A 26647-nucleotide genomic window follows, 5' to 3' on the forward strand; every position below is an offset into this window, starting at 1 on the left:
GATTTGCGTTGCAATTTTTTTCTGATGCTGAATCAGTATGAGAAAAAAAACACTGATCAGCCCTATCCAATATTGGTCCAAATGCAATCCGATAAAACTCCTGAATTCCTTTTCTCAAAATTTCCCATAGTAACTCTATGGTATGGACAATATTGTCTTGGATATTACACAAATATGAAATTCAATTATGGCAATTTATTTGATTCCAAGGTGCAATATCAATATAGACACAAAATCTAATATTCCTGAGATAGAGATCCAACAGAAATTTCTTGATCACATAGTAATATTTATAAATGGCGACAGTACTTTCAAGATATACATTTCCACTCTGCTTGTAAAACACAAGTACCTACTCGTCCATCTGTCCTTTCATGACGAGGTTGGGTGTGGTGCCGGTTAGTGTTGCGATGCCACCAATGCTGGCAGAATAACATACACAGAGACTCATTCCTTTGCATAGTTTCAAGTGCTTCTGTTGCCTAAGTGCCTGTTTCTCCTTCTTCAGTTTGTCCTCTTCTAACTCAATTTCAACTAATGTGGCAACTGAAATGCAAAGTTTACAATCATATGTCCATTGCAAAAGTTTGGAAAATAATTAACATGGCATTTTGAAAAATAAGATTATAATTCAGGATGCCTTCCTAGCGCTCATTTGCTTTATATTTTCAAAACAAGAAAGTAAATCCCAATTTATAGAGAACTTACAACTAAAACTTAGCTTTTGTGCAGGGTGCTAGTTTATCCTAAGGAGGCATACTTGGTAATGATCCATGGGAAAAACATTCAAAATTGGTCTCTCCTGCAAGCGTAAAAAGCTTTCTATCTAGTGCAACCAAATACAGGTAGCTATCTTATAAGTTGTTGTACAACCATTTATGTCTTAAAGGGATTGTCCACTACTAGGACAAACCCCTTCTTAAACTAAATGGCAACGATAAAATAATAAAGCCTTTACTGACCTCCCGTGCCGGAGCCGTTCCCGTGATGTCAGCACTCCCTCTACCCTGGGCTGTGATGCAGTGTTGTGATACGTGACACCAGCGTGACACATTCGGACAGACTGAACATGAAGAGGCAGCTCGGGATCTGCCGGTGATGGGTGCTCATAGCAGATGAGCTTTTTAGCTCTTTTTAGCTGATGCCCTGCTACGTGTAGCACAGGCTATCAGATGATCGCAGCTTCTAGTCTACCATGGAGACTATTGACGTCAGTAAAAAGTTTAAAAAAAACTTTTTAAAAACATAAAAAATGTAAAAATATAAAAGTTTAAATCACCACCCCACTCAAAATAAAACAATGAAAAAAAAAACATAAAAAATGCACATATTTGGTATCGCTGCACACCTAATCGCCCGATCTATCAATATATAAAAATAATTAATCCAATCGATAAACGGTATAATGAGGGAAAAAATCAAAACACCAGATTAACGTTTTTTTTTTTGCAGCCGCAATAACGGGTGATCAAAATATTGCATCTACACCAAAATGGTATCAATAAAAACATCAGATTGGCTAGCAAAAAATAAGCTCTCACCTGGCCCCAGATCATTAAAAATGGATACGCTATGGGTCTGGGAAAATGGAGTCTTTTTTTTTTTTTACAAATTTGGGATTTTTTTTTTACCACTTATATAAAATAGAACCTATACATGTTTAGTATCTATGAACATGTAATGACCTGGAGAATCATAACGGCAGGTCAGTTTTAGCATTTAGTAAATAAGGTAAAATAAAAAAAATTGTGGAATTGCACTTTTTTTGCAGTTTCACCGCACTTTGAATTTTTTTCACGTTTTCCAGATCACTATATGGTAAAACCAATGGTGTCATTCAAATGTACAACTTGTCCTGCAAAAAACAAGCCCTCACATGGCCATTTTGATGGAAAATTTCAAAAGTTATGGCTCTGGGAAGAAGGGAAGCAAAAACTCAAAAATGGAAAAACCAAAGGTGGAGAAGAGTGTTTTTAAATTTTTTAAATTTTACATTTCACTATTTATGTTAGTGCACAAGGGAATTATTTAAAGACAACCTGTCATGTCAGATAACACAATTAACCTGCAGATATAGTGTAAACTGCAGTTGAGAGTGTGACACTCGAGGGAAAATTAATTTTATTCCTTCTGGGAGCCATCGGCTTTCAGTCACACAGGTGTGCCCAAAGCAATAATAGCCACTGCTCATTGAACTGTGAGCTGTTTCTGGACCCCACAATGCAGACAAGCTGAAGGCTGCTATCAAAGCAACCTGCGCTTCCATAACACCTCAGCAGTGCCACAGGCTGATCGCCTCCATGCCTCGCCGCATTGATGCAGTAATTGATGCAAAAGGAGCCCCGACCAAGTATTGAGTGCATTTACTGATCATACATTTCAGTAGGCCAACATTCCGGATTTTAAAATCATTTTTTCAAGCTGGTGTTATAAAGTGTTCTAATTTACTGAGATAATTAGTTTTGGGTTTTCATTGGCTGTAAGTTGTGATGAGCAAGTATACTCGTTGCTCGGGTTTTCCCGAGCACGCTTGGGTGATCTCTGAGTATTTGTTAGTGCTCGGAGATTTAGTTTTTGTTGACACAGCTGAATGACTTATGGCTGCTAGACAGGTTGGGTACATGTGGGGGTTGCCTGGTTGCTAGGGAATCTCCACATGTATTCAAGCCGTGTAGCAGTTGTAAATCATTCAGCTGAGGTGAGGAAAACTAAATCTCCGAGCACTTACAAATACTCAGAGATCACCCGTTCATGCTCGGGAAAACCTCAGCAACGAGTATACTCGCTCATCACTAGCTGTAAGCCATAATCATCAACATTAACAGAAATAAACACATGAAATAGATCACTCTGTTTGTAATGACTCTATATAATATATGAGTTTCACTTTTTGTATTAAGAACTGAAATAAATTCACTTTTTGATGATATTCTAATTTAGTGAGATGCACCTGCATAGGTATAAATATATTTATGTCAACAGCTGTTTCGGTATTGTCACTCTTCATCAGTGCAAGATTTGGAAAATATGGCTCATGTAATGTAGTTGGTGCTTTCCATCAAAACTTACTTTTCTCTTGATTCATAGGTTCTGTATTTGTCATGTTTTTTTCTTGAATTTCAAATGACTGATTTATATTCCCATTTTGCTTAATATTAGGGGCTAACTTGACATCCCCAGTCAACTGGTTGACATCCCCATTCAGCTGACTGACGTTTCCATTCAGATGGCCCTCACTCTTCTCTGTTGCATTAACAGCAATCTCACTTAATTTTTCCTCAGAGCTATGAAGTTGCTCAAGCACAGCCTGTGCGATTGGTATCATCATGGCTGTGGTAGCCGTATTACTGATCCACATAGATAAGAAAGCTGTTACAATCATAAATCCCAGAAGCAACCTGGAAAAAAATGGCATTGGTTCACACAAGGTTATGTAGTCGTCAACAATTATTTTAATGAGAGTTTACAGAGTTTGAAAAATATGACTGCAATTTAAAAAAACAACAACAAAAAAAAACAAAACAGTACAGCACCAATCAAAGGCTATTGACATCTTTATAAATATTTTTTTTTATCAGAAGTTGTCCTGGATCACATGGTGAATAATGAGTGACCTACTGCTGGGTCCCTATTGATTTTATGCAAACTGTGCCACATCCCAGAACCAAGTGTTCAAATTTCCTGCAGCACCCCCACAGTGGAAGTTAAGGATTACATGGTTACCACTGAAAGTCACAGGTTTTCTATTTAAAGAGAAGCTGTCACCAGAAAAAAACACTATTAACCTGGAGATATGGATTGATTTGCAAGTTAATAGTGCTACTAACTGACCTGTCCGGCACTGACACATTGGCAAATATGCTGGGAGAATATTAACTTTATTTTCCCTGGGAGCATTCGGTTTAAGTCATGGGGATGGCGCTGATTCAGTCACGACTCTGAGAATACAGAGCATCTTCTGTAACAGCACCCCCAGCCCTGACAGATAGCTGGACCCAATGCAGAGTCAGTGTCAGTCATGGCCAGTGGTGCAGTTACAGCTGCCGCTCTGTATTCTTAGAGCGGTGACTGAAATCTCGCCCCTGTACCAGTCCAGTGACTAAAACCCAAACGTTGCCAGTTGGAATAAAGTTAATTTTCTCCCCGCAACATTCTGCTGAGTACAGGCACTGGGCAGGTTACCTGCAGATTAATCCAATATCTGCAGGTTAATAGCGTTTTTTTCTGGTGACAGATTCTCATTAATGTTTCATATACAAGGTCCTCCAGTGCAAACGATGCTCTTTGTAGCAACTGTCTGGCCTGGATGGTTAATTGCTGGTTAATTTACTCTAAATTATTAAATATATTATTTGCATATTTCGTGAATCAGACAACCCCATAAAATGAATAGAAGGTAAGTTGTACATACACTATATGGAGAAAATTGTTGGAACACAACTCTTAATTATTAAGAAGTGGAAGCAATTAGGAACACCAGCAACTCAGCCACAAAGTGGACATCATATAAAGTTACAGATCGGCGTCACCAAGTATTGAGACTCATAATGCATAAAAGTTGACAACATTCTTCTGACTCAATAACTGCAACACTTCATTTCACTCTGCAGACGGTAAGAAACAATTTCAAATTAGGGAGCATATCTCCTGCAGTAGTTTGAATGTTACAGTATATACTATGCCACGTGTAGCTGCCCACTAATTTATGTAGGACTTACATCCAGGGAACTTCGAGTAAGGGTGAGGGAGCATGAGCGAGACATTGACGCGGCCAGGACCGTGGCCAACCCCTCTGAGTCAATGACCATCCCTAGACATTTTAGAGCTGTTCACAACTGTGATCCTAAGGGATTTATGGTTAGAGGGATTGATAAGGTCTACACTGGTATAAGAGGTGGGAACATCAAACAGCTCCTGGCCAGACGAGAGCTTAAATGGATCGTTACTTTGGGTACAGTAAAACTGGATGGTTTGAATGAGTCCCTGAACTTTGCTCCTTTTTTGTAATAGAGATCACGTGGCCGACAAGAATGACTAATCCTCTCCCGTTGCAGTTTTTAACTGATTTTAAAATTTTGTGTTGTTTATGTGTTATTTATGTTTTCTGATCGGTTCTTATTTACAGTCTTCTGCACCATAATTGGTTCCCATAACTAAACCTCCTGATCCCACTTTTTGTCTCATGGTATGAGATAAGACAAGCCATATACAATTGGCTATGAAGATCTATTACCTGAATTTACGGTTCTACAGTATATAGAAATGTGGATATGAGGATCAAACAATAATGGACCAAAAGAATGTTGATGAATATCGCTGGAATGGGATATGGTCCACTCACATGAAATCCTCCTTTCTCCATGAACTGTTATGAGTAAATGACGGTGGAACTACTGTCTATCGATGTTTGCTCTGGTTGTAGTGCGCATGCACCCGCTTGCTCCCTGCCTCTGCTCCGCATCATCTGGCAACTCAACATCCTCGGCACCTGACTGGGAGCTATGGCAACTGCTTTGCTCCCACTCGCGTGCACTTGGGACGCTTAGCTGGGTCTCGTGGTTGCGGTGTGGCTGGCCACTGGCGCATGTGCCGTTAGTATACAACCTGTTATCAATCCAATCACGTGATTAACACGTGATCGGTTACCTGTGATACAAATGATCCTGTTTGGGAAGTACTACAACACCTTCCCTTGAGAAAGCATGGCATATTAGCAAGTGAAACACGCATCAGGGTTGTTTAAAGATCTGTGTGGCATGCCCTAAGCAATTGGTAAGATGATCCATGTCCATACTGCTATGTGTACATATGATGGTTCTACATGAAATGTCTGAGTGTTATCTTTTTTTGCCTGATTGTGTTAACATGCCTCTATAATACTACTAGGAACTGTTCCAATATTTATGGACACAACTGTTTATGACTCTCCCATAGTGACAGTTCTGTGCTGTATTGTGTATAAATATGTGATTCTTCAGATGTTGTATTAGTCTATGCCTGATGAAGAGGCCTGAGTAGTCTCGAAAGCTTGCAATTTGTTACCATCTTTTCAGTTAGCCATTAAAAGGGATAAACCACTGAGGACTCTCAATTCTAAATATTTTTCTATAATACTATTGACTCTTATGTATTAAAGACTGCATCTATTTATGGCAGATAGGTGGTTACTTTTCTATTAGAGGCATTGTGTCACAAAAACGGTGAAGAAGTTACATGGTACATTTTACCAGTACAATTAATTACCGTACATACTCGAGTATAAGCCGAGATTTTCAGCCCATTTTTGGGGGCTGAAAGTCCCCCTCTCGGCTTATACACGAGTCATACCCAGGGGTTGGCAGGGGCTGTCTAATTATACTCACCTGCTCCTGGAGCAGTCCCTGCAGGTCCCTGGCCACCCAGCGCCCCAGCTTCTTCCTGTACTGAGCGGTCACATGGTACCGCTCATTACAGTAATGAATATGCGGCTCCACCTCCCATAGGGGTGGAGCCACATATTCATTACTGTAATGAGCGGTAATGGTGACCGCTCAGTACAGGAAGAAGCTGCGGCCCCTGGGAAGCAGGGACTGCACAGCGGCAGGAGCAGGGGAGTATAATGGGGAGGGGGAGTGCTGCGCTGCACAATATTCACCTGCTCCTCGCTCCGGGCGCCGGTCCGATTCAGCATCTTCTGCAGTAACGCTCAGGTCAGAGGGCACAGTGACATGCTTAGTGCGCGCCTTCTGCCTGAACGTCAGTGCAGAAGATGCTGAAGATGGAGCGGCACCGGAGTGAGATGCAGGTGAATATTGAAAGTGCCAGGAGGCCTGAGCGATGGAGAGGTATGTGATTTTTTTTTTTTTTATCGCAGCAACAGCAAATGGGGCAAGTGTCTGTATGGAGCATCTTATGGGGCATAGTCAACGTTTGTGCAGCACTACATGGGGCAAATATCTTTATGGAGCATCATCAACGTTTGTGCGGCACTATATGGTGCAAATATCTCTATGGAGCATCTTATGGGACATAATCAACGTTTGTGCAGCACTATATGGCGCAAATATCTTTATGGGGCATAATCGACGTTTGTGCGGCACTATATGGCGCAAATATCTTTATGGAGCATCTTATGGCGCATAATCAACTTTTGTGCAGCACTATATGGCGCAAATATCTTTATGGAGCATCTTATGGGGCCATAATCAAGGTTTGTGCAGCACTATATGGGGCAAATATCTTTATGCGGCATCTTATGGGGCCATAATCAACATTTGTGCAGCATTATATTGGGCAAATGTGTCCATGGAGCATCTTATGGGGCCATTATTAACCTTTATGCAGGATTATATGGGGCATATTTTAATATGGAGCATCTTATGGGGCCATCATAAACTTTATGGAGCATTATATGGGGCTCCTGATTCAATATGGATATTCAAAAACATTTAACCTACTGATGTCTCAATTAATTTTACTTTTATTGGTATCTATTTTTACTTTTGACATTTACGGTAGCTGCTGCATTTTCCACCCTAGGCTTATACTTGAGTCATTAAGTTTTCCCAGTTTTTTGTGGCAAAATTAGTGGGGTCGGCTTATACTCTGGTCAGCTTATACTCGAGTATGTACGGTATGTATCGTAATATGAAATTAAAAATTTATATATTGCTGGGTGCCAGTACTGTGTGTCCTTAGTTGCACTTTTTATCAATGTTATGTTGCCTATTGTCTAAATGTGCTAATAAAGATGTTTTGTACTTTTACATAAACACTCCTATGTTTCTCCTTTTTAAATATCAATAACTGCAGAGTCCAAACTTCCATTGGTATAATCGTCAGTACAAAAACTGTGTGCTGGGAGCATCATGACTTGGGTTTCCATGGCTAAATAACTGCATGCCAACCTTACATCACCCAGCACAGTGCTAAGTATCAGATGGAGTGGTGTAAATCTGTCACTACTGGACTCTGGGGCAGTGGAAATGTGTTTGATGGAGCGAAGGATCACCTTTCTCTGTCTGGCATCTGATGGATGAGTCTGGGTTTGGTGAATGTCAGGAGAACTTTACCTGCCTGACTCTCTGTAAAGTTTGGTTGTGGAGGGATAAAATTATTTCAGTGATTGGCCAAGACCTCATGTGAATGGAAATCTTAATGCTTAAACATGGCAAGACATTTTGCATAATAGCATGCTTCCAGATTAGTGAGAACAGTTTGCGGAAGGTCCTTTTCTGTTCCCCATGACTGTGCCCCAGTGAACAAAGCAAGGTCCATAAAGGCATGAGTGGGTGATTTTTGCGACAGAGCCTTAAGGTACCATCACACTAAACGATATCGCTAGCGATCCGTGACGTTGCAGCGTCCTGGCTAGCAATATCGTTCAGTTTGACAGGCAGCAGCGATCAGGATCCTGCTGTGATGTTGTTGGTCGCTGCAGAAAGTCCAGAACTTTATTTCGTTGCTGGACTTCCTGGGGACATCGCTGAAACGGCGTGTGTGACACCGATTCAGCGATGTCTTCGCTGGTAACCAGGGTAAACATCGGGTTACTAAGCGCAGAGCCGCGCTTAGTAACCCGATGTTTACCCTGGTTACCATCCTAAAAGTAAAAAAAACAAATGCTTCATACTTACCTTCCGCTGTCTGTCCCCGGCGCTGTGCTTTCCTGCACTCACTGTGAGCACAGCGGCCGGAGGTGACGTCACCGCTCTGCTTTCCGGCCGCTGTGCTCACAGCCAGTACAGAGAAGCAGAGCGCCGGGGACAGACAGCGGAAGGTAAGTATGAAGCGTTTGTTTTTTTTACTTTTAGGATGGTAACCAGGGTAAACACCGGGTTACTAAGCGCGGTCCTGCGCTTAGTAACCCGATGTTTACCCTGGTTACCGGCATCGTTGGTCGCTGGAGAGCGGTCTGTGTGACAGCTCTCCAGCGACCAAACAGCGACGCTGCAGCGATCCGGATCGTTGTCGGTATCGCTGCAGCGTCGTTTAGTGTGACGGTACCTTTAACCTAAACCTCATTAAACACCTTTTGGAAGGAACTGAAAAGGAGATTGAGACTTTGGCCCTCTTGTTCAGCACTCCAAATTATTGTAAAAAGCCTTTCCACGAGAGTAGAATGTGTTCTACAGTATCTTAAAAGGGGGATTAAAACTGTATTTATACCTAGAGATGCCATAAAGGCTCCTGTAGGTGTAATGTGTATGTGTCCTCTGCGTTAGTCCGTATAGTACATCATTTCAAATCACAAACAAATACCATAAGACATAAACTCACAGAGCAGGTTTGACTCCCACGATCAGCAACACCCTCAGGGCTATCCTCTTATGCAAATTCCACCTTTCGACTGAGATCGCCACTAGAATCCCTCCAATAAATAACATGTTGGTATCTTTAAGATATTGACTGCAAGCCTGAAATAAAAAAAGATAAACTGGTTATTTTTGTAACAACTCTGCTGGCATCACAGCATGGCCTCACATCTCTCACACAATCTTACCCACTGCTCCAGGCCATGATGTGGTTTCTGTTTCATGCCAGCTCCATGTTCTGTGTCTCTGCTCTGTGCATGCTTCATGGCTATGTGTATAGGGGGCCGGCGCCTGAACTCTCTGGTTCTTATAGGAATCAGGTGCATCTGTCTAATCAGTTCCTGACCAATTATCAAGAGGCCTCCTGTATATAGTGCAGCTCCACCCTGTGGTCTGGGCCTGTGCAATGTGTTAGCTCAGTTAGTGTTTAGCTGCTGAGTTTGCCTGGCCTTGCTCTGAGTTACTCCCTCTCTGGAGGCTTTTCTCTGTGCTATTGCCTTGATCTTGTAGTCCGCCCTCCAGGAGGCAGAATATCCTGGTCCCTGTGTCTTTGTCCCTGTGTCTTGTTCCATTGCCTTGTCTGTACTTTGTCTTTTCTCGGTCTCCTTGTCTGTGGCTTCCTTCCCTGCTTTGTCTTTCCTTGTGTTCTCAGTCTGCTTACACTCCGCACTCTTGCGGCTCTGCACTCAAACCTTGCTTCGCACTCTCTGGCTTTGCTCTGTGGCTCCGCTCTTTGCGGTTCTATCTGGCTCTGCCTCCTGTGTTTCTACACTTGGCTCTGTCTCTGCTCTTGGCTCCGCCTCCAGCATCTCCGCTCTTGGCTCCGCCTCCAGCGTCTCCGCTCTTGGCTCCGCCTCCAGCGTCTCCGCTCTTGGCTCCGCCTCCAGCGTCTCCGCTCTTGGCTCCGCCTCCAGCATCTCCGCCCTTGGCTCCGCCTCTTGCGGCTCCGCCCTTGGCTCTGCCTTCTCCTTCTCTTCTCTTTGCTCCACCTTCTACTCGTACTCAGCCTCCTGCGTTTCTGTTCTTGGTTCTAGCTCTTGTGCTTTCGCTCTGCATCCGCTCTTGCGGTCTTTCTCTACTTGTTACTTAGTCCTCTTGTCTGAACAGGTTCCCACCTGTTTCACATACCTGCCTGCAGACCGGTCCCTACCGGTTCTTCCTATGTTCCAGCCGTACCCGCCTGCCTACCAGAGAGCCAGCTGTGTCCGCCTGCCCGCCAGTGTCTCTGTTGTACCCGTCTGCCTGCCTGTGTCCCAGCCGTGCCCGCCTGTCAGCCAGAGTGCCAGCCGTGCCCGCTCCGTTCCTTAGTGGGATCAGCAGCCACATCCAGACATCACCCTGGAGTGGCACCTGGTAGCTTCCTATTGCACAAGTCTGACCTCACCATCAGAGGCTCCAGCGAACACCTAGGAAGCTACTTAGTTACGCCCCTTCCAGGGAAGTTTGGTCTGTGGTCCAGTGGGGCCACACCCCCGTATGCCTGCGCCAACCAGTCTGGGCGCGTGCGTGACAGTTTGCACAGGCCATGGCCTCCGCTGTATCCCATGTCCTACCGCTCTCTGAGCATGATGAACTTTCTCTCTACCAGTATGAGCAAGCTGAAGAATTTGTTCCACCCTGTGTCGTTCCAATTGAGGAGACCTCGGGCCCAATCATAGTTTCAAATGCTCTCTACAACCAACTTCTGGCCTATGAGGAAGAGCACAACCCAGCAGACCCACCTAGATTCTATGGGAATCCAGAGGAATGCCAAAGCTTCCTGGAACAGTGCTTGCGCTACATCCTGCAGAATGCAGCTTGTTTTCCCTCTGACCAGATTAAGGTGGGCTATATCATGTCCTACCTAGCAGGAGATGCTTTATTGTGGATTTGTCCCCTCTGGGAAGCAGGGGATCCTATCGTCATGAGCCTTGGGGCCTTCCTGGTGGCCTTCCGTAAAGTCTTTGACAAGCCTCGTCCTGCTGCTCCTGTGAAGTCTTCCCCATCTGGATCTGAGAGGCGGTCCAGACGGGCGAAACCCGTGAAGAAATCGTCACGTCTGACCAAGTCTGTCCAAGACCCACCTGTTCCTCTACCTGTCCCAGCAGCTACCCAAGCAAAACCCCAGAAGGCTGATAAAAGTGGGCTGGCAAAGCAGCAGCCCAAATCCAGCCGCAAGAAGGGAACGCGGTATCACTGCGGTTGCAAGGAACATCCTGACGGTCTCTGCCCTGTAGATCTAAAACTCCAAAACTCTGGGCCAGCAGGAGAGGCTGCCCTAGGTGAGAGTTCTTCCTCTCCATTAAAATCAAAGACTGTGTCTCTGTTTTCCAGGAGCTTTGTTGTGGTAAAGTCGCCTATCATTCGGATTCAGTGTATGGTCTCTGTTCTACAGCTCCAGAACCCGGTGTGGGCGTTGCCTGATAATGGCCGAGCCCTGCTAAAGAGCAGTCTAGTCCTGCAAGGACAACTACAGCTCCAAGTTGGAGCCTTATACACGAAGAAGTTTGTCTACCGTATGCTGTCTGTTATGCCCATGGGTCATTCTGAGCCAAGGACTCTACCACCCGCTCTGGTCAAGAGTTCCAGTAAAGTGCTTCGTTTGAGCTTACCCAGTCTTGAGAAGTGTCTGGTTCCCATGCGTCAAAGACACTCAGCAGTGTCATCTTCTTCAGCTGGTCTGCTAGTCGTCGAGTCAAGGTGTGCTGACGTCACCGAAGATGGGGAAATGGTGACGATGACTTCACACATCTCCAATGACTATACCAGTAAACAGTTAGTCGTCGAGTCAAGGTGTGCTGACGTCACTGAAGATGGGGAAACGGTGACGATGTCTCCACACATCTCCAGCGACTATACCAGTAAACAGTTAGTCGTCGAGTCAAGGTGTGCTAACGTCACTGAAGATGGGGAGGCGGTGACTATCTCTCCACACATCTCCCACGACTATTCCTGTAATCTGTTCCTAGGAACATCCCCGCCGTTTGGATGATTTCTTCTGGATAACGGGCAGAAGATGGTTCCTATGTGGATACCTTCTGCGTCCTTGTGGCCGGCTGGTGAAGATTTCAAAACAGAAGTTTGTTCACCTTAATTTCTCTCTGACCCGGTGGAGCTGTTGTTCTCCTCTCTCATCTCTAATGACTTTTCTTGTGTTCCGTATCTAAGAACATCTCTGCTACCTGTCGGGCAAAAGTTGAATCCTATGAGAAGGCTTCCAGTTTCCATGTGTCCGGCTGGTGAAGATGTTAAGACAGCAGCATTCAATTCCCTGTTACCTGTCTACCTGAAGGAGGTGGTCCAGCTCATTGTGGAAGCTAACCCTGTTGAGTAGCAAGAGACTTTGTTTTATGAGATTCCTGGTGACCCGCCTGCCTTATTCTACCCTGAAGATGTCATGTTGGCCTGGACTATGTGTGCTCCTATCCTTCTTCTACAAGTTATTCTGGCGGGCTTGAAGAAGAGGGGCCGTAAAGGGGGGGGTACTGTAGCAACTCTGCTGGCATCACAGCATGGCCTCACATCTCTCACACAATCTTACCCACTGCTCCAGGCCATGATGTGGTTTCTGTTTCATGCCAGCTCCATGTTCTGTGTCTCTGCTCTGTGCATGCTTCATGGCTATGTGTATAGGGGGCCGGCGCCTGAACTCTCTGGTTCTTATAGGAATCAGGTGCATCTGTCTAATCAGTTCCTGACCAATTATCAAGAGGTCTCCTTTATATAGTGCAGCTCTACCCTGTGGTCTGGGCCTGTGCAATGTGTTAGCTCAGTTAGTGTTTAGCTGCTGAGTTTGCCTGGCCTTGCTCTGAGTTACTCCCTCTCTGGAGGCTTTTCTCTGTGCTATTGCCTTGATCTTGTAGTCCGCCCTCCAGGAGGCAGAATATCCTGGTCCCTGTGTCTTTGTCCCTGTGTCTTGTTCCATTGCCTTGTCTGTACTTTGTCTTTTCTCGGTCTCCTTGTCTGTGGCTTCCTTCCCTGCTTTGTCTTTCCTTGTGTTCTCAGTCTGCTTACACTCCGCACTCTTGCGGCTCTGCACTCAGACCTTGCTTCGCACTCTCTGGCTTTGCTCTGTGGCTCCGCTCTTTGCGGTTCTATCTGGCTCTGCCTCCTGTGTTTCTACACTTGGCTCTGTCTCTGCTCTTGGCTCCGCCTCCAGCGTCTCCGCTCTTGGCTCCGCCTCCAGCATCTCCGCTCTTGGCTCCGCCTCCAGCGTCTCCGCTCTTGGCTCCGCCTCCAGCGTCTCCGCTCTTGGCTCCGCCTCCAGCATCTCCGCTCTTGGCTCCACCTCCAGCATCTCCGCCTCCAGCGTCTCCGCTCTTGGCTCCGCCTCCAGCATCTCCGCTCTTGGCTCCGCCTCCAGCATCTCCGCTCTTGGCTCCGCCTCCAGCATCTCCGCTCTTGGCTCCGCCTGCAGCGTCTCCGCCCTTGGCTCCGCCTCTTGCGGCTCCGCCCTTGGCTCTGCCTTCTCCTTCTCCTCTCTTTGCTCCACCTTCTACTCATACTCAGCCTCCTGCGTTTCTGTTCTTGGTTCTAGCTCTTGTGCTTTCGCTCTGCATCCGCTCTTGCGGTCTTTCTCTACTTGTTACTTAGTCCTCCTGTCTGAACAGGTTCCCACCTGTTTCACATACCTGCCTGCAGACCGGTCCCTACCGGTTCTTCCTATGTTCCAGCCGTACCCGCCTGCCTACCAGAGAGCCAGCCGTGTCCGCCTGCCCGCCAGTGTCTCTGTTGTACCCGTCTGCCTGCCTGTGTCCCAGCCGTGCCCGCCTGTCAGCCAGAGTGCCAGCCGTGCCCGCTCCGTTCCTTAGTGGGATCAGCAGCCACAGCCAGACATCACCCTGGAGTGGCACCTGGTAGCTTCCTATTGCACAAGTCTGACCTCACCATCAGAGGCTCCAGCGAACACCTAGGAAGCTACTTAGTTACACCCCTTCCAGGGAAGTTTGGTCTGTGGTCCAGTGGGGCCACACCCCCGTATGCCCGCGCCAACCAGTCTGGGCGCGTGCGTGACAATTTTAAATGATGAGATTTCTCAAAATCAAATTAATATGCTTCTACAGGGCAAATTCTAGCATTTCTGCTGCCTGATGTGAAAATTATAATAATGCCCTCACCTTTCCCCATCCAAAAAAGTATAAGCCATGAAAAAGGGCAAAAGAATTATATATAAGAATGAAAAAAATGTATATTTAAATATACTGTAAGTATAAGCCCCCATATCCTGGACTCCTTTTCCATCCCCAGGGTCCATTGTCCCCTGTTGTGCTAAACGTCAGGTTTTGCAGGTTGCCCGGAGTGGATCAATAACATAATCTCCTTAGACTTATTTAAGGCCCATTTATACATACACCTGTGTCTTGAGATTGAGACTCTAGTCTTATGTTTGGTGTGCTCCCCCATCTGTGATTTTTGCGCTTGTATTTTTACTTGCTTTCTTCCCGGCTGGGTTCCACTTAATCTGTTCTGCTGTTCTTGAGATTCCTGAACATGCCTAGTTTTCGCTGTCCATGTGTCTTGCTGTATAAGCAGGTTACAGGACGCAGCATGAACAAAGAGGCAGATCAAGGGTCAACAAGGGGATTTATTTAACAAGCAGTAACTTCTTGCAGGGAAATATACTGTATATAACCCCGGGTATGAAGTAATTTCCTAACACAGAATATACTAAAAAGGAAAAAAATGTAAACTATGCACTTAACACTTTGGGCTCCTGTCACGGATGTGCTCCTGTCCGCAGCTGAGACCGTTAGCTTATGCTCAAAGGGGATTTATCACAGTTTTGGGGAAAATGGGAGAAAACTTTGATGACATTGACAGTGGGCTTCAATGGTCCTGACGATCTCGGTGCTCTCTGGTGGTCCTGACGAAGGCGTTGTCCTGTTATGGTCCAGGCAATGGTGGTGTCCTTCCCCTCTCTTGATGATGACGGCGATAGTCTGGGGCTCCAGCACAGGCACTGGCTTCAAGGATGAAGGAAAGAAGGGGAATAATCTCTTCTCTAAGCGGTGAGAGCCCTTACACTAGCGGGGCCTATGACACTGTCCTGCATGGCGAGCCCAGTCCGCTGCGCTGTACTGTTCAGAGCCTGTATCCCGCACACAGACCTTGCCTCTCAAGGTCACCGGCCAGGACGGATTTGTTAACGTAGTCAGCCGCATCAGCAGTCTCGTAAATGTCCGTGATGTAAGCGGGGACAGCGATGTTAGTGTGGACAGCAGTATCTCCGGTGTGTCAGTGGGACCCCGTCTGTCGACTCCTGTCAGCGTGTCCTCTCATCCCCAGCTCCAGTCAGTGCAGCACCGTCGCCTCACAGCTCATCTTTTCTGACAGGACTCTCTCGCATGCGCCGTTCCTGCCTGAACTGTTTGAATTTCTGCACGTGCTTAACTGTCTGCTTAGCCACGCCCCTTCTCTTGGGTACAGGGAGCACTCTGACACCCCAAGCTCTCCCCCTGTATCCAAGGTGACAGATGCGATGATTCTGGACCCGTTACAGATGAGGCAAACCTGGTTAGTTTCTCCCCCTTACACCTGCATCAATGCCTAGGGTCTGTGTGGCCACCCAGACCTGAGGCTTAGAGGATCCACCTCACCTGTTGAGCCTAACACCTACTCTCAAAAAGTAATCATAGCATGAGTGGCTTTTTATAATCTTAAATGTCCAAATCGATAAGTCTACAGTCACTCTTTGTGACTGCACACTTGTGAATCTCCCCAGCGTATGCACTGTACGCTGCGCAGACTCACTGGTTTCTGACCTGGGACCAAAGGGTATGTATGAGTTACACATACCGCCGACCAAAACCCATCTCGTGGGAGTGGTCTCGCTCCATACAAGTGTATTGTGCCGAGGCCGCACCCACTGGCCAGGAGTATGTATAACGCATACATACCCTCCGGTCCCAGGTCAGATATTGGTGAATCTCCGCAGCACACAGTGAATGTGCTGGGGGGATTCATATATCTGTAGTCACACAGAGCGATTCAAAGGTTGATACTGTACAGTTTGCAGACAACTAATGGGCCAGCAACCAAGGCTCTCCTCTCCAACTAGTTGATGACTAGTTGCACAGCAAATAAAATGTAAGATGTGCTTGAACGGCAGAAGGTCTAGAATGCTTGGGACCAGTCAGGCTAGGCTACCAACCATATACTACGTGTGTAATAGTAGATAACATGAAAGAAAGCAATTTACCGCTGTCGAGTCCATGATACCCATCATTGGAAATAACACCACTGGGAAGAGAGCAGTAACAGCCAATGGGAGAGCTTCTGTGCACCAGAAGAGAGCCATTATAATGATCACATAGCCACAGCTTGCCTCCTGCATAAAAAAAGAATAAAAATCATGATTAGAATCCTAAAAAAATAAATGAAATCCCATCTATAAAGAACAAGTGATGATCAAGCATTGTCATGTTCAGTGAACCATTACTCCACTGACTGTGACTTTTAGCTTTTCATTAGGCTGCAGCCAAATAGTGCATGCAATTTTGGGAGAGAAAAAAACTATTTTTGAATCATTAATTCCAAACACTAAAATAAAGGTATGATAGCACCTAATTATGCATTCAATTGAATAACTTTATTTGTATTTGCTACACAAAAAATGCAACCCATGTAGCAAACTGGAAAAAATAATTAACGATCTATCAGGCAGGATAGGTGCTGCTGTTGTCCAGCTTGTAAAGAAATCCAGTCCACCTATGATGGAACAAAATAATGAAACCGACCAACGCAGTGGACTGATCTGATTTAGCATGTAGTAGGTGTAATAAAAATATTAATACTGGTCCGAAGAATAAAGTTGCTTTATCAATTTTACCACACATGGAACAGCATAAAAAGAACCCCCCCAAAAATTCCTGAATTGATGGTTTTAGTTTATTCTGCCTCCCAGAAATCGTAATAGAAAGTGATAAAAAAAAAAATCATGTGCCCGAAAATGGTACCAATAAAAACACTATCTAGTCCCACAAAAAAAATCCTTAAATGACTCTGTTGGAAGAAATATGGAAAACTTATAGCTTTCATATATGGCGATGCAAAAGCTAGTTTTTGCAAAAAAAGTGTCTTTTAGTGTGGGACAGCAGCCAAGCATAAAAACGTAATCTAAATCTGGTATGGTTGTAATCTCCCCGTCCTGAAGAATAAAGTTGTCTAATCACTTATACCACCAGAGGAATGGCGCAAAAATATATAAAACCAATCCTTCAACTACTGTTGATTTGTTCATTCTGCCTCCCAAAGATCGCAGTAATGCTCGGTTCACATTTATGCTGCACTCTACGCTGAGCGCTTACACTGGGGTTTCTGTGTAAATCTCTAAAATATGTGATTCAGATGGAATTCCCAGTGAAAGAGTCACTGTAATGAGTGAGGTGGGGGTACTGTGGATGCAGTCTGACCTACAATTCAGCGGTGTCCGTCTTTTTAGGTGTGCATAAAAAGTGCCATCGGGCACAGTTTTGTGCACCTCTAAAAAGAAGGACACTGCTGAACAGAGGCCAGACAGAGTCCAGAGAAACTCTGCTGCCTCATTATAGTGAATGAGTTCCTTAGCGGTTTCATCTGAATCATGTCCCTCGGAGATTAGATGGAAACCCCGACATAAGTGCTCAGCGTAGAGTGCTGGACAAATGTGATCCCAAATGTATGTAAAATGTTCCCAATAAAAACTTCAATTCAATCCACAAAAAAAGCAAGTCCCCACTTAGGTCCATCATCTGTCAAGGAAAATATATGGGTTTCCACCTTACTGGTAGTAAAAGATCTGGAAAAGCGCTATGGCTTCTCGCCCCCCAAAAGCAATTCAACTATTTCTGCTCTCTGAAATCCAAATGCCCCCTTCCCTTCTGATCCACAGTGTGCCTATACCACATTTAGCATCCACATGTTCTGTAGCGATGAGAGCCAGCCTAATGTACGGGTGCATCTCTCCAGGTGCATTAGCTGGGCACTACAATGTACTGGTTGCTACAACATACTGGGGACTACAATGTACTGTTCACTACAATGCACTGGGGTCTACAATGTACTGGGCACCACAACGGCAGTTTGCAATTTTCAGCAACATCCCCTGGTGCTGATAAATTCCGAAAGGGGTATAGTTTCCAGAATAGGGTCACTCTACTTTAGGTGCTTTTTATATGGAGTCTGCAAAATATTCTAGGAAAATCTGCGCTCCAAATAGTGCTTCCTCTCTTCCGAGTCTCCCCTTATGGCTGAGCAGTAGTGATGAGCGAGTATACTCGTTGCTTGTGTTTTCGGGTATTTGTGAGTGCTCGGAGATTTAGTTTTTGTGGACGCAGATGCATGATTTACGGCTGCTAGCCAGCCTGAGTACATGTGGGGGTTGACTGGTTGCTAGGGAATCCCCATGTGTATTCAAGCTATCTAGGAGCCGCAAATTATGCAGGTGCGTCGACAAAAAATAAATCTCAGAGCACTCACAAATACTTGGAGACCACCCGAGCGTGCTCGGGAAAACCTGAGTATCGAGTATACTCGCTCATCACTACTAAGCAGTACAATACAGTACAGCCACATATGGGGTATTGACACATTCAGCAGAAATTGTGGGACAAATTTTGGTGCCATTTTTACCCATTTCCCCATGTGAAAATCTGGGGCTAAAACAACATTTTCGTGGTAAAAATTTTATTATTATTTCTTCACTGCACAATGGTATAAAATTCTATATGACACACCTGTGGTGTCAATATGATCGCTGCAACCCTAGATGAATTCATTGAGAGGTGTAGTTTGCAAAATGGGGTCACTTATAGGGATTCTGCTGTTCAGGTCTCTTACTGGCTCTTCCAGATGGTCATGACACTCGCAAACCATAACAGTAAAATCTGCACTATAATATGGTCCTCCTTCCCTTCTGAGCTTTGCACTGTGCCTAAAAAGTATTTCCTGATAACATGTAGATCATTGGCACACTTAGGAGAAATTTTTACAACAACCTGAGGTCAATTTTTTCATATTAGCCTTTAGAAAAATTAAAAACTTGGGGTTATAACAATATTTTAGAGGTAAAAATGTAATTATTCTTTCTTCACCACCCAATAGTATACAATTCTGTAAGGCACATGTGGTGTCAATATGATCACTGCTCCCCTAGATGAATTCATTGGGGGGTGTAGTTTGCAAACTGAGGTCACACATTGTGGGGTTTCTGCTATTCCAACACCTCATGGGGCTCTGCCATTGTGACATGGCATTCTCAAAGCATTCCAGCAAAATCTGAACTCCAATATGATGCGCCTTTCCTTCTGAGATGTGCACTGTGCCCCAAAAATAATGTTCAACCACTTATGGGGTATCTGTGTATGCATAAAAAATTGGACAATACATTTTGGGGTCCATTTTCTACTACTATCATTGTGAAAATGGCAACCATTTTGGGCTAAAAAAAACAAACATTTTTGCGGGATAATGTTTTTTTTAATTTTCACAGATCAATGTTATAATATTCTGTGAAGCACCAAGGGGTTCAAGGTGCTCACTACACATCTAAATAAATTCCTTGGGGTGGGTCTAGTTTCCAAATAGGGTCATTTGTGGGGGTTTCCACTGTATAGGCACATCAGGGGCTCTCCAAACGCGGCATGACACCCGCAGACCATTCCATCAAAGTCTGCATTCCAAAATGTCACTCCTTCCTTTCTGAGCCCTGCCATGTGCCTAAACAGTAGTTTTTTCCCCACATATGGGATATCTGTGTACTTAGCAGAAATTGCACAAAACACATTTTGTGGTCTATTTTCTCCTGTTATTTTCTCCTGAAAATAAAAAATGAGGCTAAAAGAACATTTTTGTAGGAAAAATGTGATTTTGTTTTATTTTCACAGGTCAATGTTATAAACTTCTGAGAACCACCTGTGGTTTGAAAGTGCTCACTACACATCTATCTAGATACATTGCTTGAAGGGTCTAGTTTCCAAAACTGTGGGAGTTTCCACTATTTAGACACATCAAGGGCTCTCCAAACGGGACATGGCGTCTACTAATGATTGCAGCAAATTCTGCATGAAGTCAAATGGCGCTCCTTTCCTTTCAAGCCCTGCCGTGCACCCAAACAGTTTCCTCACACATATCAGCATACTCAGGAGAAAGTGCACAACAAATTGTATGGTGCAATTTCTCCTAGTACCCTAGTGAAAATAAAAACAATTTGGGTTGAAATAACATTTTTCTGAGAAAAATGTGATTCTTTATTTTCACAGCTCAATATTATAAACTTCTGTGAAGCAGCTGGTGCTCACCAGACATCTAGATACATTCTTTGGGTTTCCACTGCTTGGGAACATCAGGGGCTCTCCAAATGCGACATGGTGTCCACTCTCGATTCCAGACACATTGGGGTATCAGTGCGGTCAGAAGAAATTGGGCAAGTATTGTGGTCCAATTTCTACTGTTGCCCTTGGGAAAATAAAAAAAATTGGTTCTAAAGGTAAATTTTTGTGATAAAAGTTAAATGTTCATTTTTTCCATCCACATTCTAAAAATTCCTGTGAAGCACCTAAAGGGTTAATAAATTTCTTAAATGTGGTTTTGAGCACCTTCAAATGTGATGTGGTCTTCAAAAAAATGGTTTGTAAATTTTGTTGGAAAAATGAGACCTTGCTGGTCAACTTTTTACCCTTCTAACTCCCTAACAAAACAAAAAATGTGTAAAACTGTGCTGATGTAAAGTAGGCATGTGGTAAATGTTATTTATAAATTATTTTATGTGACAGAACTCTTTGGTTTAAGAGCATAAAAATTGAAAGTTTGAAAATTGAAAAATGTTCCAAATCTTCGCCAAATTTCCAACTTTTTCACATATAAATGCAAGTCAAATTAAATAAATTTTAACACTATCATTAACCCTGCTGTTCTGTTGGTCAAAAATGACCGACTTTGAACTTCAATATTCTTTAAAATATTCAAGATGCGGCTCTGAAACCCGTGGCCGACCGACCCATCCTCATTTAAGTCAATCAACCACAAGTTTCAGAACCGCATCTTGAACACCCCAAAAAATACCAAAGTTCAAAATAGGTCTCCCCAGACCGAACAGAACAGCAGGGTTAAATACTATATGTCTTGAAAAAACAATCTCGGAATCAGTGAGATCCATTGAAGTGTTCCAGAGTTATTACCATATAAAGTGACACTGGTCAGAATTGTAAAATTTGGCCTGGTCATGAAGGTGAAAACAGGCTTGGAGGTAAAGAGGCTAAAAACTGGCTAGCTGAATCCTTCAAAGATCTATGTTGAAAGAGAAAGGAATCTAAAGAGGTGTGGAATGGAGTGAACATTAATTTCACTTTAATAGCGAGCATAGTGGTATCCGCAGCAGTCGGCTTCTTGCAGCTGCCCGGCTTTTGAGTGTGCCAGCTACTTAAGGCAATGAATATTCACTTCATTCCACTCCCATAGACGTAGAATGCAATAAGTATCACGTCCCTTTAGTAGCGGCACACATGAAAGCCCGACAGCTGCAGGATATTGTGCTCGCTAAAGAGCAATGAACACTCACTGCGCTCCACGGACACAATCCTGGTGTGGAGAACAGTGAGTATTCTGCCAGCTGTCCTCGGCGGCTTGTAAGCAGCACATGATGTCACTGCCATGCGCTGATTAGATGTATAAAGCAGCTGCTGGCACCAGAGCAGGACACTGCGTGGGCACGCAGGGAAGGTAAGAATGTTTTTTTTCTCCTGTACTAATGCCACTATAGGGATTGGGGCCAATCATACCAGGATAAGGATGGGGCCATGCATACCAGGATAAGGTTGGACCCAATCTTACCAGGATAAGGATGGGGCCATGCATACCAGGACGGAGATGGGTTCCCTGCATACCAGGATAGGGTTTGGGGCCAATCATACCAGGATGAGGTGGTGGGGCCAATAATATCAGGATAAGGATGGGGCCATGCATACCAGGATAAGGATGGGACCATGCATACCAGGATAGGGATTGGGGTCATGCATACCAGGATGGAGATGGAGGCCCTGCATACCAGGATAAGGATGGGTACCTGCATACCAGGACAGAGATAAGGGGGGCCATGTATACCAGGACGGGGGATATTAAGTATAGAATTGACCACATTTTTTGGTTCAATTTTTTTTCTAAACTCCTCCTCTAAAACCTAGTTGCATTGGGCTTCTCCCAACTGGGGAGGGTGCCATTTATACTAGATGCCTTCCTTGGCTGGGGTTATTTTCAAGTTGCGCACGCTGCCCCTTTAAAAATAGGGGAGCTTGTGCACTGCCGGAAAGCCTGTGTGGCATACACAGAAAGCAGGGAGCAGGAAATAGGGTGCTCACTGTGCAGCCGTGGCGGTATGTTGGTGTCCCTGCATGAAGGAGGCAGAGGGATCATGTAGGGGCACCGGCAATAGTGTTACAATTGCAATATATTAAGAGAATAAAAACTTTGGTGGGAGTGCATCTATAATAACCACTCTATGTTATCTATTACTGAGGCAGTTGTTAACCCAGTTACACATATTTTTCCTAGTCCCATTACTCTCATTTTATGCACCAACCTTTTGTGTGGCACCATCTAAAATAACTTTGAAAAGTCCATATAAACAACATCCACTGCATTTCCCTTGTCCAGTCTGGAACTTGCCTAGTCATAGAAGCTGATCAGATTAGTTTGATAGGACCGATCCCTCACAAACCCATGTTAATGCTGGGTCATGAGCCTATTCTCATTGAGATATTCAAGCATCTCTTAGAAAACCCTCAAGGATTTTACCCAAGGTTAAATTTGCCAGCCTATAATTTCCAGGCTCAGATTTGATCCCTTTTTGAATATTGGAACCATTTTTGCGGTACAGACCCAGTTATCATTAAATCTTAAAGATAGTGGTCTGTTTATCATGGTTGTCATGATTCCTCTGCTCGGTGTGTCTGGGACTCTGGGTGCTTTGATTGACAGCTCAGTTGACTAATCTGAGACTGGACGATGCAAAGATTTCTCTAGGTGTTCCCTGCTCTTAGTAACTGCCCTGCTATTTAGGCAAACTGTCTGGCCTACATCACTGCCAGTCAAAGCTTCTGCTCTCTGATGTGTTTGCGTGATTTATATGCTGTGAGTTCTGATCTACTGCTGGCTAACCTTTGGACCGTGTTCTGACTTTCCATTTGGGTTTGCCCCTTTGCTTAGATCTTCTATTTCTCTGTTATTCTGACCCCGGACTGTGACTTGACTTATGCCTTAGTCTTTTTCCTTAGTTTACTTCTTAGGCTATGTGCAAACGATGCGGATTTGCTGCGGATCTGCAGCAGATTTTTCCATGCAGAAATGCTGCAGGTCCGCACTGTGATGTACAGTACAATGTTAATCAATGGGTAAAAAAAAAGTTGTGCACATGGTGCGGAAAAATCAGTGTGGAATTGCTGCGGATTTAAAAGAACTGCATGTCACTCCTTTTGTGTGGTTCCGCAGCGTTTCTGCACCCCTCCATGTTAGAAATCCGCAGTGGCAAAAACTGCAGAAAATCCGGACAAAATCCGCATCAGTTCCGTGGCAAATCCGCACAAAAGCCGCATAAAAACCGCGGCAAATCCGCAGCTGCGGATTCTGCTAGGAGATGCAGATTTTGTGCAGAAAATTCTGCACCACATTTCCTACGTGTGCACATAGCCTTACTCTCTAGTACTGACCCTGGAATGCCTGATTTTTCTACTTCATGGCTTGTCAATGAGCAGTGACAATGGTGCTTAATTCCTGCAGTACTCGGGAGTGCATGCCATTCGGGCCCAGGGATTTATTTACTTTTTTGTTGTTTTAGAGGTGGTACCATCTTGCTGGATTAAGAAGATATTATCAATGAAGATAGTGGATTATATCGGTGCTGCCAGACAATTTAGAATACAAAATATGGTTAAAGGAAGGTGGTGGTTTATTCTACGCGTTTCGAAGTCATCATGACTTCGAAACAAAGACAGTCCTCCTTGATAATAGCTGTAATTAGGTTGCTTGCCGACCCGTGGATCTGCGACAGCTGACATACAAGCCTTCTTTCCACACCACCAGGTGAGCAGTTTTTGATCAAAATTGCACATTGTATAACATGGGATAAGACTTTACTTGCGCTCCATGTTTTCCTACAGTTTGCAATACTGGATTAAGAAGGTGAAATTTAATGGATAAATTTTGGTATCAGAGATACCATGTCATGCGATTTTCTTGTGTAAATACTGTAGAGAAAAGAGCATTTAGCAGATTGGCATTTCCGCATCCTTTCCACCATTTCACCCACACTATTTTTGAGGGGGCCAAAACTATCATTTTTGAGTTTTTCTACTTGTTCCAGGTCTCTTATATTTGAAGGTATCTTCTCCTAACAGCAATTTTAAGATCTCTCCATAGTTGTTCATATGGATTTACATTAGGGCTCATTGCTGCCACTTCAGAACTCTCCATCATTTTGTTTACATCCATTTCTGGGTGCTACTTGAAGTATGTTTGGGGTTGTTGTCCTACTGGAATACCCACAATCCAGGATGCAAACTCAGCTTTCTGACATTGGGAACTACATTGCCACCAAAAATCCTTTGGTAATCTTCACATTTCATGATGCATTGAACACAGTGAGAGCACCAAGTGCCAGAGGCAGCAAAACAACCCCAAAACATCGAGGGGCGCCCTAGTCTAACTCCTGAAAACTCTCGAAATGCCTACTTCGAACAGGAACTTCAGCTCCAACTCCTCTTCAGGCAGTAAGAACTATCACTGGAAATTCTCAAGTGCTAGTGCCGAGCATAGAGCATATATATAGGAGAGGGAAGTGGAAAACACTGCACAGTGGGGACAATCCAGGTTGGACAGTTCCAGGGGATTAACTGAACATTGAGAGATGTGTTGATGCACTTAACTTCTTAATGGATACCGAATAAACATTTTTTTTAATTTGATAAGTGGTTGTACCTGTTTTTCCTACACCACTTTTTTTTCTTGTTTTTGTTGGCCAGAAGAGCAAGCAGGTCCCAGCAGATAAGCTGAGTCTGATATGTACATGCAGAGTGGTGAGTTTATTGTTATGACCTGGTGGTTAGGAGCACCAGGCACGACCTGATAGTTAAACTGACACGAGACAAGCTCTGGGATGTGGGAGCTCTGCTGACCGCAACCCCTAATCCTATCACACACACTAGAAATAGCCGTGGAGCGTTCCTGACTCTCCCTAGACGCCTCTTCACAGCCTAAGAGCTAGCTAGCCCTAGAGATAGAAAATAAAGCCTACCTTGCCTCAGAGAAATTCCCCAAAGGTAAAGAAAGCCTCCCACATATATTGACTGTGAGTTAAGATGAAGTCACAAACATAGAAATGAAACAGATTTCAGCAAAGGGAGGCCAGACTTACTAAACAGACAGAGGATAGGAAAGGTATCTTTGCGGTCAGCACAAAAAACTAAAAAAGACCACGCAGAGTGTGCAAAAAGACCTCCGCACCGACTAACGGTGCGGAGATGCCACTCTGCATCCCAGAGCTTCCAGCTAGCAAGACAAAATCATGATATCCAGCTGGACAAGGAAACAGTGAACAAATAATAACTAGCAGGAACTTAGCTTCTGCTGGAATAGACAGGTCATCAGAAAGATCCAAGAGCGAACTGAACAAACGCAGGAACATTGACAGCTGGCATGGAGTAACGATCTGAGTGGAGTTAAATAGAGCAGCCAACCACAGGACAAACCACGTCACCTGTGTAAGGAACCTAAGAAGCAGCAGCTCCACTCACAGCCACCAGAGGGAGTCCATAGACAGAACTCGCCGAAGTACCATTCACGACCACAGGAGGGAGCTCGACAACAGAATTCACAACAGTACCCCCCCTTGAGGAGGGGTCACCGAACCCTCACCAGAGCCCCCAGGCCGATCAGGATGAGCCAAATGAAAGGCACGAACTAGATCAGCAGCATGAACATCAGAGGCAAAAACCCAGGAATTATCTTCCTGACCATAACCCTTCCACTTGACCAGGTACTGGAGTTTCCGTCTCGAAACACGAGAATCCAAAATCTTCTCCACCACATACTCCAACTCCCCCTCAACCAACACCGGGGCAGGAGGATCAACGGAGGGAACCATAGGCTCCACGTATCTCCGCAACAACGACCTATGGAACACATTATGGATGGCAAAAGAAGCTGGAAGGTCCAAACGAAATGACACAGGATTAAGAACTTCAGAAATCTTATATGGCCCAATGAAACGAGGCTTAAACTTAGGAGAGGAAACCCTCATAGGAACATGACGAGATGACAACCAAACCAAATCCCCAACACGAAGTCGGGGACCAACACAGCGCCGGCGGTTAGCGAAACGTTGAGCCTTCTCCTGGGACAATGTCAAA

At 44.5% G+C, this 26647-nt stretch overlaps 1 protein-coding gene across 2 annotated transcripts in view; it reads right to left on the reverse strand.

Annotated features, from left to right (window-relative positions):
- SLC13A2 (solute carrier family 13 member 2) overlaps nt 1-26647 on the reverse strand; it is a 234826-nt gene that overhangs the window by 58658 nt on the left and 149521 nt on the right. For both annotated transcript variants that reach the window (XM_069761239.1, XM_069761238.1), the window contains exons 2-5: nt 16471-16599; nt 9259-9395; nt 3070-3398; nt 357-546 (exon numbers count right to left, since the gene is read on the reverse strand). In XM_069761239.1, the coding sequence (XP_069617340.1) occupies nt 357-546; nt 3070-3398; nt 9259-9395; nt 16471-16599 (785 nt within the window). The remainder of the gene's footprint in view (nt 1-356; nt 547-3069; nt 3399-9258; nt 9396-16470; nt 16600-26647) is intronic.

The sequence above is a fragment of the Ranitomeya imitator genome, chromosome 3 (assembly GCF_032444005.1).
Source record: "Ranitomeya imitator isolate aRanImi1 chromosome 3, aRanImi1.pri, whole genome shotgun sequence".
Classification (NCBI taxonomy): domain Eukaryota; kingdom Metazoa; phylum Chordata; class Amphibia; order Anura; family Dendrobatidae; genus Ranitomeya; species Ranitomeya imitator.